Here is a 16,079-nt window from a genome sequence, read left to right on the forward strand (position 1 = left end):
CAAACTCAAAGACGAATGCGCACTACCAGCTCAAAGTTGCAGGTGGGAGGGATACAGTGTACCTAACTCATAGATGAAGGTACTTCATCAACTCGAAGATGTAGATGGAAACATAAGAACATTGTGCTGACTCAAAGACGAAAGCACGTTACCAGCTCAAAGATGAAGGTAACAGGAACCAAATATACCTAACTCATAGATGAAGGTACTTTACCAATTCAAAGACAAAGGTGAAATCATAAGAAAAATCGTGCAGACTCAAAGATGAAAGCACACTACCTGCTCAAAGTTGCGGGTACTTCACCAACTCAAAGACGAAGGTGGACACAAAAGAAATCATCTCGTGCAGACTCAAAGACGAATGCACACTACCAGCTCAAAGTTGCGGGTAGAAGGATACAATGTACCTACTCAAAGTTGAAGGTACTCCATCGACTCAAAGATGAAGATGGATTCTAAAGAAATCTGGTGCTGACTCAAAGATGAAAGCATACTACCAACTCGAAGATGAAGGTAGAACATGGAACTTTTTGTAAACTGTTATCAACTCATGGATGGAGATAGTGATTGAATTTGATGCTTATTTTGTGGCTAACAACAGGTTACCACTCATGGATGTAAGTAACTCAAGCTTTTGAAATGGATACCAACTCAAAGATGAAGGTATAAGGGACTGGACACAATATCTGTCATATCCGTCTGAAGAGATTTGGATTTCTGCTGAAGAGATCACTTTTACGGTATCACTGAATGATAGTCGTAAGAGACTAATTGTCACTTCTTCTATTGGGTATCTTCTGAATATTATATGGTGACACGAAGTTCAAACTAGGATAGAACTAGAATGAAACGGTCAAACAAGACTTCAACTAATGAGGAATGAACTCATCAGGATTTACAACTGAAACAACCATCATCCACGAGGCATAGATCTCTGTGGGGAACATGATCAGTAAAAGGTATTTTGCTGCTTATGGGGACACTCTACATGGAGAGATTTTGACTCAACCCACAACATAACAAAACAAACAAGGTGCATATGAATGCAAGCATGATATGTCACATAGATGCATGAATATTTGGTAATGAATGCATGATGGACAGACAAGACTAGGGACAACTGGAAATGTTAACAGTTGCTCAAGGACTTGCTGAGGAATTGCATAAGAACTCTCCGGGGAGTATAATCATGTACATGACCTGGAGAAATGTGATGAAGTTAATTGGGCTCAATCCACATTGGACCAAATTTATGTTGCAGCGGAAAGTGTTGCCAATGGCAAACTTAATTTTGTTGCTTGCACCCCGGTGTTGGAGGTAATGTTATTTGAACGAGTAAAGAAGTTGCAACCAGAGCAAGTTAACACTTATGTCTCAACCATGCCCCCTGTCTTCAAATACAAAACTTCTAGGAATAGCTTAGTGGAATGGGGTAAAAAGCTGGAAAGTTTGACCATAACAGATGTATGATTTGAAATTAGAAGCTTTGTTATTTGCTTATGTACCCCTGTTTAATAACTAGTGTGTTTTATTTAATTGACAGATTGAAAAGTGCCACCATTGTGTTCCGGATGAACCCGAAAATAATGTTTTATCCGAGGAGCGAATTCAGGAGGAGAACCAGATGCTTTCTGAAACTGTTGAGGTTTGTATGGAGGAGTGCGATAACGCTGGTTTTGTGTCTGAATTTGAGCACGAGTTACCAGATGAAAGTGATGAGGCTGGTTTTGAAAAGTTCATTTCTTGTTATCAGTTCTCGGATAAGAGCGATAACACTGGTTTGGAGCAAGAGGATGCTGTTGAGCACGATAATGAGCCAGAGGTTGCTGTTCAGCCAGAGGTTGTTTATGAGCCACAGGTTGCTGTTCAGCCAGAGGTTGTTTATGAGCCACAGGTTGCTGTTCAGCCAGAGGTTGCTGTTCAGCAAGAAATTACTCCCAGGTATAATTTAAGAAGACGCCCCAAACAAAGAAGTCCTCTCACTCTTAGTGGGAAAAAACAGAAGGCCAAGGGAACCAAGTATGTGTAACAATGAAGGTTTTTGAAGGTTTATGTGTAACATTGATAGTATTTTAACTGTGGTGCTCTTTGATGAACTTCGGTGTTCATCAGGACAATTTATTGTGTTGGGTTCTTTTCCCATCACTATGTTTTATCAGTACAATTTACTGTTTATTTGATACGTCTCCCTTTTTGGTTTTTAATCTTTCACTTTTAGTAGTTTGATTGTTGTGGATTATCTATGCATGTCTATGATTGTATTCAAGAACTTTGTAACTAGTTTTTTTTTTAAATTTATTATATCAAAATATTATCATGATTAAAATATCACAAAACAGAAGCTTATAAATTTCTTTGACTATTTTCAAACTACTATTAGTAAATAAATCAGTTATTTTTTTAAACAAGAAAGATTGTTTCAACGAATATATTGAATATATTGAATTTATTGCGACTTCAACTTTTTGAATCTTAAAAAACAATAAGTTTTACCATTTAATTCATTGGGTCAGTTGAAAGCTATTTTCATTACATCCTCCAATTTCAAGCATTTCAAAATGCATAAGCCATTAGTATTACCACAACAATGTCAATAGAGAGAAAATATATTGAGACATTGTTTAATACGTTTCATTTTATTTTCATATGTAGTTGGCAAAAGAATTAGCTGGAAAGCCTATACAAGAAGCACCTCAAGACCAAACTTTTCCCAACACGCCTCAAAAGACGATGGAAGGTATGGGTCGTAGACTCCAGCACTTGAAAGGATTGAGAACGGTAAGTATACTAGTTGTCGATATTTGAACTTGAGTTATATAACAGATTGGTTTATGTTTTCTTATTTTGAGCTTTGTATCATGTACAATAGTCTGGGTTTGTGGTTTTGTATTCTGAGCTTCGTATGATACAAAATTTGTTGGTTTTGTGCCGTTTATTTTGTATTTGTTAGATTGAAGGAATGCTCTGCATTCTCTTTTCAAAGGAAAATACACTTTGTGTATTATTGAATATATTGAATGAATGAAAACAGTTGCAACAGAATTATATATAGTTGAGTTAGTCTAACAGAAACCTAACAAACTCACTCAACCATAATGAAACAGTCAAAACAGAAAGCTAGTAATAGCAGAAAGTAAGCAAAGTGCCTAAAGACTAGCTTAGCTCTAACACTCCCCCTCAAGATCAATGTGGTGGAAGAAGAACCACTTTGAGCTTGTTCCTTAAGTCTTGAAAGTTTGCACTTGAAAGAGGTTTTTTCATAATGTCAGCTAGTTGAGCTGATGCAGTAACATGTTGGATCTTGAGTTTATTAGCCATGACTCTTTCTCTGACAAAATGAATATCTAATTCAATATGTTTTGTCCTAGCATGTAGAATAGGATTATGAGATAATAGCACAACACTTAAGTTGTTACAAAGAAGAGTAGGAGAGAAATATTTGACTCTGAGTTCAGCAAGTAGTGATTCCAGCCATAGAAGTTCAGAGGTTGTATGTGCTAATGCTCTGTATTCGGCCTCTGCACTGGATCTAGCAACCAAAGTCTGTTTCTTAGAGCTCCAGGAAATAAGATTAGGACCAATGAATATGCAGGTTCCAGATGTGGATCTTCTATCATCTGGATCATTTGCCCAATCAGAATCACTGTAAGCTCTTAGAGATAGAGCCACATTAGGATTGGCAGGGGACAGTAAGAGACCAAGCTTGGAGGTACCACTCAAGTACCTGAGAATCCTCCTTACCATGCTCCAATGAGTATTCAAAGGGTTGGACATAAACTGACAGGCTTTATTTACACAGTATGCAATGTCAGGTCTGGTAAGGGTGATGTACTATAAGGCACCTACCACAGACCTGTACTGCAGAGGGTCTTCAATGTAATCAGTTCCATACTTACTAAGCTTACTGTTACTCAGCATAGGAGATGGCACTCCATTAGCTTCTTCCATGTGAAATCTTGAGAGTAAGTCTCTTATATACTTGGTCTGAGTCAAGATGATGGAACCATTAGCCTGATATGCAACTTCCAGACCAAGAAAATATTCAGGTTTACCAAGCTGCTTGAGAGCAAATTGTTGATTCAGTTGTGTAATCAGTTTATGAACAAGAAGAGAAGAAGAACCTGTAATGAGAATGTCATCTACATAAACCAACACATAAAGAGTAATGCCTTGATGATTGTAGGTGAACAGAGAGTGATCACACCTGTTAGCCACAAAACCAAAGTGAAATAATGTTTGATGTAGCTTTTCATACCATGACCATGGGGCCTGTTTCAGGCCATACAGAGCTTTATTTAATTTGCAGACAAGCTCCTTATTGTCATGTTCAAAGCCCGGTGGTTGTTGCATATAAATTTCTTCATGAAGGGATCCATTCAAGAAGGCATTGTTAATGTCAATCTGCACACCAATTGTCAACAGTGGAATGAAGGTGGAGTGTATTATTTGTCTAATTTCTAATATTCAAAACATGAGAAAATAAACTTTTAACCAAGTTGTCACTAGTTCTTTGGCTTTCTAAGCTTTCTTCTGTTTCTAACACGCAATACTTCGTCCGGCGAATACACTGTACGCTTAGGGGGTTTTGGTCTTAGTATTCCTTCACGTTCACCATGTATATAATTCTTCACATTATTATTATGCTGTCAATTATAAAATAGAAATTCAAATAAAAATAATAAATACCACTCACCTAAAAAACACTATTAAATAAATCGAATTTACTTAAATAAATAAGGATCACTCACCTCACCCTCATCATAATTATGATTGTCATCCCCATCATCTGCATTATTATTATTGCCAACCTCATCATCCCCATCATCTGCAATATTATTATTGCCAACCTCATCATCCCCAACATTTGCATTATTATTATTATTATTATTGCCACCCTCATCATCTTCATCATCATTATGATTTCTACCCTCATCACCTTCATCATTATGATTTCCACCCTCATCATCTTCATCATGTTCCTTAAAATGATCGTTATCAAAATCGTCATCCTGAACATTACCAACATTGTCATCACGATCGTGATTAGGATTGTTATCCAAACTTTGGTTCGTCAAAGATAAAAAGTGCTATTAAACTTAAATTAAAAAAAAAAGGGAATGAAATACCGTAGGCTGTGGAGATATCTGGAAGGATAAGACTTCCAAATACTTCTCGATGGATAAGGCTTCAGGCGGGTTGGAGAAGAGGGTATGAACCTGAACCTGAAAAGCACAATAACATATCATGTCAATTATAAAAAAATTCAAATAAAAGTAATAAGAACCAAAAGTGCTTTGCAACCTTACTTACTTCATCTCGAGGTGTAGGTGCTCGGAACCTGGAGGTGGATGCAACTTGAGGTGTAGATACTCGGAGGCTGGAGGTGGATGGATCTTGAGGTGTAGCTGATTCCAAATTACACCTAGGAGGGGAAGTGGAGATTGGGGAGGTGTTCTCTTGTGTAGGTTCTTCGGTTTCGATTTCATCATCTTCCTCTTGCATACAACGGTATTGAAAGCAAAAAAAATCATAATCAAATTTCATTTGTGTTTCATGCCGGTTACGAACGTGTACAAAGAAAAAATCAGACCTGCACATAATTCACTAGCGGCTCATGCGCGATAACATCCTTTTTGATAAGGAACATATTCCTTTTCGTCCACCGCGTATTGCAATTCGTATAAAAAGGGTTGAACTTCCTCCAATCTTTATCTTTTTCCGGGCCTCTTTCCTGCAAGTTGATTCTTTTAAAATTACCAAAGCTTTTTCTCACATGTCCCCGCTCCAACCCCAATTGTTTCCAACAAATATGTACTGGATGTTTTGCAATATTATTAAAGCAGATGGTATATACTTTCGCATATACCATCCAACTTTGACGTTTGAATTGATCGGGCAATTCAACTTCTAGACCATCCCTCTTATAAGGCAACAAATCCACCTTTAAAACATAAAATAAAGTATTAATAAACTACACTAAAAAAGATACACAAATGAGCTCACAGTAGCAATGAGATTAACAGGATATATATTAGATGCAAGAAGAAGACTAACACACTAACTAACTAACTGAGTTTTTAACTTACTAACATCTAGGCTTGACTAAGCTAAGTTATACAACAAGATAGATAATCCTTGAACTATATACTCTAAATAAGTACAATTCACTTTTGAGATGTAGGAAACTTACATCTTCATCCGTCATTTCCCGAAGCTTTTCATAGCAAGTTGTCATGGAAGGCATTAAAGATCTAACCTTAAAAGTCTTAAATGTTAGATTCACCCACCCCAACATTAAAGGAAATTGACTCGGTAGTATATTCAACTCAAATATCTTGCGAAGGCATTTGAATCGTTCAAATGCAAATACCTACAAGAAAAACAAAACAAAAAAATAAGCATTTTTGTGTTGTATTAAAGGAAATATAGATGTATGCATATTGATAAATGTCTTACCAACAGAAGATATGCAAAACCGTTCAACGTTTTATTTCCCTGTCGTACTTTATTCATTGAAACCTTGAGGGTAGCAAGCACGGCTTCCCCCCAAGCATAACTGTCAATATCATGTACTTCAAGAAAGGGTAAATAAATAGCAGAAACACTGTCGAAAGAAGAAGTGGTAAAAAGAAGATTTCCTAATAAAAATAAAAGATATGCCTTGACATGTGAATTTACATTCTCCTCAGTAACAGCAATATTTTTAAATTTATCTTCCAAACTCTTTAAACATATATCATGAGACTTTTTTCCATTATGATACAATAACAAATCATTAGCTTCAACTGGACTTACGGCCAAATGATTTACTATTGTGTCAATAGGATCCTTTGGTTCAATTCCTGAAATCTGCACACCAATTGTCACAAGTATATAAATAACTTAAGTATATAAATAACTTAAGAGTAATTCCTATTAAGTGAAATAAATGAAATAAAATAAAATAAAAAATATACTTGTTTCCCATCAATTGGAAGTCCTGTGATATACATTACATCTTCAAGACCAAGATCAATTTTAGTATCCCCAAACACAAAGTGTTCTTCGACGTTTTCATAAAAGCGAAGTAAAGCGGCGATCATTTTGTTAGGCATGTTAAGTTTACCCTCGGGGAATCTCATAAAATATTTGAAACAAGTTTTTTCCACTTCCTCTTTTACTCTAGGATCTACAGTCCAATGAGTAAACTTGTTTAACTTCATCGCAAAACTAGTGATATCGACGAAAACCATTTCGGGATCCATTTGGGTACCTGTACAAATTCATTTGATTTTAAAAACAAATCACGCCACAAAACGGTGCTGTTATCACTGTTTATGTTTAGAAACACGAGACACTAATTAGTTGATGATAATGATATTATAAAACACTAATCATTTGATGATAATGATATGCCACTTATCTTTGTATCCAGGGCTGCGTTAGTGTCCTTGATAACCGGGCAATGAGATCACAGTCAGTTTTAATACTGAGCATAAATCTAGACCCAACGCAATCCGGACATGACAACATTATACTCATATTTTTACAATTGGCGTGATTAGGTTCACCTATAATCTAATGTCCATTTCTCAAACGATCAATCGACAAAGTTATAGCAACCAGCACGACTAAGAGTTCTTCATTCTCCACCTTTTTTTTTGTTTATCCAAGGATAACTAAGTAGGTTTAATAAGGAATGGTTAATAGATTCCTGTGATATAAAAACAGCTTATCGTGAAGGTATTCACACAATCAACTTCTTATTGGATAAACATTCTAGTGCAGCATTAGTTTCTAAGGGTCTACTATGTATCAGGAAAAATAAACTAAAGGAAAAACGTAGGGTGTCTCTTCTATTCACACCATAGCAATGGTACCAAATTGGTGAATAACCAACAAAGATGGTAATGATAATCAATTAATTAATTATATATAATAAACATACTAGAAATTAGACACTACTCAAATTATAATGCTTGTTACAATAGTAACTACTACTAATCTACTACAGCTGATCACATGTCAGTGTTTATAAACACAGATTTGACCTAATACTCTTAGTTAGGGTTTAGATACAACCATGTACTACTAAACCAAGTCGAAAAACTTACTGGTATAAAATTGAAGCTTTTTATCGAACTTGCGATCCGACTTTGAATCCGATGAATCTGACCTGCACGCATGAGAAAATAACTCAATTATTTTCAACTTTAACATCATCTAAACCAATTTACACAAATATGATGCATAGGAAAATTGTATCCAACTAAAATCACATAAGCTACTGTCACATAAGCTAATGTCAAATAAGCTACTGTCACATAAGCTTCAGTCTCATAAGCTAATATCAAATAAGCTATTGTCACATAACAGATTGAAACATATAAAACAAACATTCTAAAAAACCCATTTGCTTAAATGATTCAAAAACGAAAACTATTATCCTAAATGATTAAAAAACGAAAACCCACAATGCATAGACACAAGAACAAAAAGGAAAGAGAATAGTTGTACCTGAAAGTGCGAAGAAAGAAGCTGAGATTTGTAAAGAAGTTGAAGAATCGCGTTTGGAGTAGAAGAAGCTGAGTTGAAGAATCGCGTTTGGAGTAGAAGAAGCTGAGATGGAGAATCGCGTTTGGAGAAGCTGAGTTTGGAATCACGTTTTGGTATGGAATCGCGTTTGTGAAATGTGTTTTCAGATTGGAGGGTTTGAGAAGGTAAATGGGTAACCGACCCGTTTTGATTGGTAATCTTAATCAAATTTGGTTTACCAAATTCATTAATACAAAGCAAAGAGAGTAATGAAGGAATTAATACAAAGCAGAAAATTGGAAAGTAGAGAGTATGGTAGCTTGAAAATAGAAGAAACAGTTGAAAAGAAATTAAAGAGGGCAATGAAGGAAAATTGTAAGAACCAAAATATCATAAATGCAGAATTGATTCTTGCTAACCTCAAAAGCTAGGAATTGTAGCTTCTATTGGAATTGCTTCTAGGAGAGTAGAATTGATTTTGGAGAAAAAACCCAAACAAGAAAATAAGACCACTTTTAAGTTTAAAGGAATAAAACGTGAGTTTGGGGCTTCAAGAAGCCAATCCAAACATAGCCTTATATATAATATCAAATTAATAATTGAAGTAGAAAATAAATAAAATTGTAAAATTAAAATAGAAAAATAATAAATTTGATAAATCGTAAAAGGTAAATAAATTTATTTGTAAAGCTCAACACACCGCTTTCGCTTCTCTTTCTCTCAACACACACCGCTTCCACACACCGCTTCCGCTTCGATTTCTCTCAACACACACCGCCTTTGCCATATTCGTCTCTCATTTCGCAGATTTTGTCGCAGATTTCTTTGGTTAGTTCTCTCCTTCATCCCTCTTTTTTGTATAAACCCTAATTGTTTGAAAATTTGGATCAGCTTATCGGTTTCCAAAATTGAGACTCTCTAAAATTTGTTAGAAGCTTTTATTTATTCATTGTTTAATCCTGCACGAAATATCGAACACTACTTCTGAAATCCAGTTTGGCTAGAGATTCAGGAAAGGTATTTGTTCAATGACTATACTTCTTTTATTTATATAATTCCATTATTGGTCTTCTACTGTGCTGTCAGCCTGTCAAATAATTTATGTTGCACTATTGTATAAATTAGTTCCAAGGACAATGCTTTTGGTCATTGCATTTTTAGCCCCCAGATACTTAAGTCCTTTTGACTGTGTATAAAATTACAACATGTATTTAGTCATCGTTGGATGGAGTGATGGTTCTACAATTGGGTTGATATTGTCTTAATAATAATATTGGTTGGTCTATGCTGATACTCTCAATTTTCATCTAAGACCATCTGGTTTAGAAATAAAAGAAAGTTATAATTCCTTGCTGTTATATAATTCCTTGCTGGTTTTTTTTTATAAAATTGGTCTTAAAACTGATTTTTTTTAAAGAAAATAAAAAACTGGTTTTGAGAGAAACCGGTTTAAAACTGGTTTTTAAAAAACGAATTGAACAAATACCCACCGATCATCATTTTATCTCCTCCAACAAACGAATTGTGAAGATTCTCGCCAAAGCTTCCCCGAATAACTCCTTCACTATCCGTCACGGCGAAGTGGTTCAGGCACCCTCAGATCCCTTAGATATGCATCTGGTAAAGTCTCTTTTTGTTAGAAATTGGTTGTAGATATTTTTAGGGTTTTATGTTTTCCTTGCTTTTTCACAATTCTATCAACAAGTCATTGATTAAATCTTTGAGCACTTTTAATATTAGCATTTGACGTTCCATCAGTTGGCAAACCCAATAATGTTGTTGTTGTTTACTTTGGCACGATAGATGGATCAATATGAAATTGTTTGCCAATGCAAGAAGGGGAGAATGTTACGGAAGTGTTCAAATTCGAATAAAAATAAAAATAGAATGTACTACTGCTGTACAAAATCAAAGGTAAACAAGAGTTAACCATTATATAACTTTATTAACCCTTATATAGTTTTATGTAGACTGTGTGAAATTGTATATGTAATTTGACTGTTTGAAGTCTTATGTGAACTTACTGAAACAGAAATTGTCAAATGGGAGATGGGACTTCGGTTGCCAATTCTTTTTGTGGGAGGACCAACTCAGGCGTTGTTTGTGTGGTGAAGGTATGTGTGCCCTTGTACGATACGAAGACAAGGGCATGGAAGTGTGCTCCCTGCAGGTATGCAAAATGCTGTTTTATTGAAGATGGCAGTGGTTCACTAGCTGAATCTGAAGATAGCTAATTATTGAAGAGGCTGCAGGAGTTAACCATTTTTTTCTAAGCAATATATTTTAAATTACTATTGCCTGAATTATCTGGTACCACAGGGTTGTTCACCAGCTGAATCCGGAGAGGGCAGTGGTTCTTCAAAATCTAAACAGTGCCAACTGTGCCAAGTTTTATCAATCAAAATCAAGATTTTGGAAGCCAAGCTGGAGGTTGCTCAATCTCCGGAGAAGCACGCCAACACATCATCTGCCATTTTATACGAAGCTTTGGAAGAGGTGTCTGATGCGGTGGCGGGACTATCGCTGGATCATCAACCAAATATTTCTTAATGTGATTGTTGACAGTATGGGTACTTGAATTCATTTAGGTGTTACTTGTTTTTCATTCTTGTAATTGTGAGACTTGTTAATTGTGTCACTTGTTTCTCTGGTTTTTGCAGTTAATGTTGCTGAACCTCTCCTGAAATTTAAGTGTATTGGATTGTTGAAGTTGAAGGCACTATTTTGGAATTTTATGTTAGCTTTTTATAGTATTTATTTGCCCTTGATTTTGTAGTATTTGACATATTGTTGTAGTATTGTACCGGCTACAACAGAAACAATAGAAGCTTATAAGTATCACTTTTTTTACTAGAATATATGAGGTTTTTGTTAATAACTTGTTAGTGACAGTTTTCTCTTTTAGTTATTTTTATGCGATGTTGACCTGAAGACTTTTGAGATATCAAAAGGCATAGTCCCTATGCATTTTGATGAGAAAGGTATATGATGGCAGGTAGGAACCAGAACCCACTTTTTTAACTCTTTTAAAAATTTTGATTTGATGTTTCTGTTTGAAGGGTGGCTGTGGCAAGCAGACTCTGCTATGATAGACAACTTTCACAGCCTACTTAGTTCACCTAACTCCTTTTAGACCTATAATCTAACATTTTTTATTTCTTATTTTCTCTCTCTCACCCCCTTCTTATATTGTCCATCTTTCTCATTTTTTCTTTCTTCTCTCATCACGTTCCTTCTCATGGATACTCTTCTTCTGGTACGTTTTTAATTTATTTCTTCTCTCCCTCTTTTTCTACTTCTAGTACGATTTTAATTTATTTCTTCTCTCCCTCTTTTGTATGCCAACTTCTATGTCTTTTTTTTTTTGGGGTGTTGGATATATTCAAGCATATGATGCTCTTGCTGATGCATTCTTGCCATGAGATTCAAACTTGTTTTAGTGTTTCTTCTTTTCTGATATGGTTGCCTCTTAATTGAGTTCATTGAGTTCTGCCCCATGATGGCACCATTCCTTGGTTGCAACGTGGCAGGTAGGAACCAGAACCTTGCACATGATGTATTCTCTTGAACTGATGCAAGTGTAAACAACAAATCTCCATGCATATTCTACTGATTTGCTTGTTCTTTTAATGTTTCTTTTCTGATATGGTTGCCTCTTTTCTGATTTGGGAATTAGTAAGTACTGTAAAGGTTCTAGCTGCAGAACTTCTTTTTCCTTTGTGGTGTTGCTCTTTTATTTGGATTTTATCTTACTGGAGGGGAGATGGTGGTGTAGTGAGGGAGATGCGTAACTTGGTTTTCTCAGTTTCGGGTGTTGCCTGGAATTTAGGGGTGTTTTGGTTGTATGCTAGTGGTAGCAGTTTGGGCGAGTGGTTGTAGCTGGTGCAGTGGAGTTATTAATCTATCTTTTAGTTAGTTTGCTGCAGACAGTTTTATTTTTTTCTATTAGCATTCATTCATACTTATATTTTTTCTTTTCTACTAGGTTACCTCTTTCACTGTTGGGTTCTCGGTTGGCGCATATATAATTTTATGGATCATGCGGTGGAAGGATGGCAGAAACCACCAAACTCTAGACTCGAAATTCCAGTATGATCTACAGCAGCAGCTTGCGCTCTCATTGGAGGTACAACAGCCGCCTCCACCGTCCATTTCACCGCCTCCACCGTCCGTTTCACAACTGTCGCCGTCCTCACCAGAGGATATCTCATCATCCGAATCACCGGAGGTGCCGTCCTCACCAGAGCTGACGTCCTCCGGTAGTGACTTGGCAAAGCTGCCACCTTCACCACTATGTCCACCACCACTATGTCCGCCACCACACTATCCACCGCGTCATCCGGTTCCATGGTGTTCCCGACAAGCTCCCGTCGGTTAGTAATCCCTCCGTGAGAGGAAATATTTTAAAGATATTCGTATGTCAATCCGTTAGATATCTTTTAATGTTTGTATGTTGTTCATTCTTTTTTTTTTTAAAGTTTCAGCTGAGCTGCCAGTCTCAGTGGTGTTGCCGTTGCCATCACTCTATCCGATCCCATCAAAAGCACCTCTTCTTCCTTGGTTAACCTGTAAGGAATGGAAAAAATGGAATCGTAAGGCGGTTGGCATGAATCGATAAACCTTATTTTTATGTTTGTTTTGTTTAATATTTTGTTGGTGTTCAATATTGATGCTTAGACTTGAACTTTGACATCAAATTGAACATCACTTTTTTTGTATGTTACCTACATTTGGCTTAAACCTATGACAAACCTTGTATGTTAGCTAACTCTTGTTTCTCCCTTAATTTTACTATATGTTATGTGATTAAATAGATATCAGTATCTTGTTTCCACTATTTTTGGTTTATACAGGTCTGCATCCTATTATTTGCAATCTGTAATATTGCTTCTTCTGTTGCAAAGGAACTTGGAACCTTATTAAGTGGCGGGCTAGCTTTTAGTGAATGAGACACTACATTTTAAGAAATTCTGGGAAATTATTATGTTTGATTTTCTAAATGAATGGTGGGATATTATTATGTTTGATTTTCTAAATGAATGGTATATAGACGATGGTAACTAGTTGTTCATCTCTTTTTGGCACAAGGAAGCAATCATATGCTACCAATATCCTACGATTTTTTTGATCTCTGATCATTGAGAATATATGGCTAGTAATCAATGTAATTAGGATTAAGGTCTGTAGGTTTAATATCTCACTTGGAGAAGGATGTTGTTTGTTTTGGGGCAATAGTATTTTGGGATGAAATTTGGAATAAGAAAAACTCTAAGCAATTATTATTGAGAGTTTGAATTTGGAAAGTAACAAGGATTTTTCAGGGGTATGGGATGAAATTGAAAATGGGTTGAATGGGAATGAAGAGTGTTGATTTGTTAGTACCAATGTTAAGAAGTTGGTTGATTTTTTATTTCAAGATATGCAGAAGAAGTTACTTTTCATTTGGGTGAGCACACACACTCTTATATTTGATTATTCCTAGCTTGAACTTTAGTACACACTCTTCCATCGTGTCTCTCAGCCGCGCGTGGCGGCTCCTCTCTGGCGGTGCTTCCACCCTCGGTTTTTCCTCCTGGATCCAGATTTGGTCTTAGCGTTTCCAAGAATTCAATTTATCTGCTCCAAGCCTAGAGCATTCAGTTGCTTCAGCTGGAGGAGGAGGAGCATTGGATTTAGTCTTGTTGGAAACATAATTAGGAGTGTTGGAAATAGGACATGATTAATGTTGCACATTCTAAGAATTCTTTTTTGACAAGACATTCAAAGAATTACTTTTGCAGGATCGTTTGGACTGTACAATAAGTACTTTTCATCCACCTACTCAACCAAATAAAAAAATGGTGTTTAAGGATTTGAATACCTCTATATTGACTCTTCCTAGCATGTCCTTTGCTATATATGTTTTTAATTCAATAAATTTATTTTGCTTCTTAGAAAAAACTAAATTGGTTGAATAATAAATACATATATAAATATTTGAACACTAAAAAAGAACTACTACATAGATAATGATGATAAAATATCTTAAAAAGCTAATTATTTTAATTAAATTGTCCATTCTGAAACAACTTAACATGAGTTACATTTGAGATTAAATTTTATTAAATTAATTTTTAATAAAATTTCTGAATATTCATCTCAATAATAGTAGACATATAAATTAAATCAAATAAAACAATTAATATAAGATTTAATTTGTATATATATATATATATATATAATATATATATATATATATATAAACAATAATAATTTGATTGAAGTTTATGTGAGCTATAAATAATTATATTATGAATTTAATATAATAAAATAAAATTTAAAATATTTATTAAAAAATAATAGGATTTTAGTGTATAATGAAGCCATTAAAAAATTAAAATTAAAGTTCTTACTCGAAATCTTTGGAACTTCATCTTCAACTATATTTACTATAGATGAAGACATTGTTTTGGATCTGATACTGGAGAAAAAAATAAACGAGAAGAAACAATAAGGTATGACCAATAGATTAAGACATTTTTTTTTCAAAAGAATTGTGTTTGAGAAAATAACTATTCATTCCATTGTTTTTATAACTTGTTTCTGACTATTTATAAAACTGTATCCACCTCCTCTGTTATTAATGATTTGGTCTATGCATTGTGAAAACGCTATAATTTGTTCAACGTTTTTTTCAAGGTTGCAATATATAGGTAAATTGAATAAACTATCACAAATTTGCTTTCAGGATAGAATTAATATTTTATTTTATTTTATTTTATAATATAGGTCAGTTTTATATAAGTTTATTGTATTTTATCATATGTTAAACTTTTATAACTCCTACTAGAATATATAACCCCTATAAATTTCTAACTTATAAAATATATAACTTTTTGGTTTTAATAAGCATAAACTTGCGTAACTTTTATTTGTTTATATGTTTTTATCAATTTTTTTAGTAGTATTAAATTATTTCCAAATTTTAACCGTTAGTGCTATCTTAATATTTTAAACCAGATGAATGTACCTCATCTAGAAAATGTTATTCTCTTTACAGTCCTTACATCACATAGTCTAGAAACCATAGTTCAAACTCCGATCATAACACCCAACCTAACATTTTTGTCAGTAAAATTAGGACATGCGGACTAATATAATTTACATTCTATGAAATGCCTAATAGTGCAATATGATTTCATCTTTGAAAATGAAGAAATTTGTATAATTAATTATATAAAATATTTGGGTCATGCTGACATGGTTATTAAAAAAATCAACTCTAATTATTAATAATACAAATATTAATAATTATTAATAGAAAATGAATAATCACTCTAATATTAATAGAATGAATGATAATAATGTATAATTCATACAGACAGAAATAAATAAAATAAGTCTAACTATAAATATTGTATAACTCATACAAGTTTTTTTGTATCAATAACTCATACAAGTTTTTTTGTATCAATATAACTCATACAAGTTGAAATAAATAAATTCAAGTGTTACAAGATTTTTTTTAATAACTTTAAATTTATTTTGGCTAGAGAATTTGTCTCAGGATAACTTTGTATAACGAG

The 16,079-nt window shown here is 34.4% G+C and overlaps 4 protein-coding genes across 9 annotated transcripts in view; 2 read left to right on the plus strand and 2 right to left on the minus strand.

Annotated features, from left to right (window-relative positions):
• Positions 1 to 1,304: 1,304 nt before the first annotated feature.
• On the plus strand, positions 1,305 to 3,403 carry LOC127098215 (uncharacterized). Its single transcript, XM_051036747.1, has 3 exons — positions 1,305 to 1,464; positions 1,544 to 2,019; positions 2,653 to 3,403. Exons 1-3 carry the CDS (start codon positions 1,321 to 1,323, stop codon positions 2,666 to 2,668), a joined length of 636 nt encoding a protein of 211 aa, XP_050892704.1. The 5' UTR covers positions 1,305 to 1,320; the 3' UTR covers positions 2,669 to 3,403.
• The window catches only part of LOC127098214 (protein MAIN-LIKE 2), a 14,687-nt gene continuing 1,601 nt past the window's right edge, over positions 2,994 to 16,079 (minus strand). For 3 of the 6 annotated variants that reach the window (XM_051036746.1, XM_051036744.1, XM_051036745.1), the window contains 10 exons: positions 8,094 to 8,155; positions 6,957 to 7,252; positions 6,457 to 6,849; positions 6,191 to 6,370; positions 5,591 to 5,941; positions 5,311 to 5,495; positions 5,127 to 5,222; positions 4,749 to 5,009; positions 4,205 to 4,643; positions 2,994 to 4,121 (listed from right to left, as the gene is read on the minus strand). In XM_051036746.1, coding sequence (XP_050892703.1) covers positions 4,628 to 4,643; positions 4,749 to 5,009; positions 5,127 to 5,222; positions 5,311 to 5,495; positions 5,591 to 5,941; positions 6,191 to 6,370; positions 6,457 to 6,849; positions 6,957 to 7,244 — 1,770 coding nt within the window. In that variant the 5' untranslated portion in view covers positions 7,245 to 7,252; positions 8,094 to 8,155 and the 3' untranslated portion in view covers positions 2,994 to 4,121; positions 4,205 to 4,627. Of the gene's footprint in view, positions 4,122 to 4,204; positions 4,644 to 4,748; positions 5,010 to 5,126; positions 5,223 to 5,310; positions 5,496 to 5,590; positions 5,942 to 6,190; positions 6,371 to 6,456; positions 6,850 to 6,956; positions 7,253 to 8,093; positions 8,156 to 8,496; positions 9,200 to 16,079 lie in introns of those variants that run through there. The other 3 variants (XM_051036741.1, XM_051036743.1, XM_051036740.1) reach the window with 3 other exon arrangements.
• LOC127095757 (uncharacterized mitochondrial protein AtMg00810) lies at positions 3,832 to 4,350 on the minus strand. The gene is made up of 2 exons (XM_051034402.1): positions 4,286 to 4,350; positions 3,832 to 4,204 (listed from the first exon to the last, which is right to left on the minus strand). The coding sequence occupies exons 1-2, from the start codon at positions 4,348 to 4,350 to the stop codon at positions 3,832 to 3,834; spliced, it is 438 nt and encodes a 145-aa protein (XP_050890359.1).
• On the plus strand, positions 9,197 to 13,329 carry LOC127098216 (uncharacterized). The gene is made up of 7 exons (XM_051036748.1): positions 9,197 to 9,342; positions 9,510 to 9,531; positions 10,318 to 10,428; positions 10,547 to 10,684; positions 10,834 to 11,084; positions 11,175 to 12,887; positions 12,999 to 13,329. Exons 3-6 carry the CDS (start codon positions 10,328 to 10,330, stop codon positions 11,288 to 11,290), a joined length of 606 nt encoding a protein of 201 aa, XP_050892705.1. The 5' UTR covers positions 9,197 to 9,342; positions 9,510 to 9,531; positions 10,318 to 10,327; the 3' UTR covers positions 11,291 to 12,887; positions 12,999 to 13,329.

Source organism: Lathyrus oleraceus, chromosome 6, assembly GCF_024323335.1.
Source record: "Lathyrus oleraceus cultivar Zhongwan6 chromosome 6, CAAS_Psat_ZW6_1.0, whole genome shotgun sequence".
In the NCBI taxonomy this organism is placed as follows: domain Eukaryota; kingdom Viridiplantae; phylum Streptophyta; class Magnoliopsida; order Fabales; family Fabaceae; genus Lathyrus; species Lathyrus oleraceus.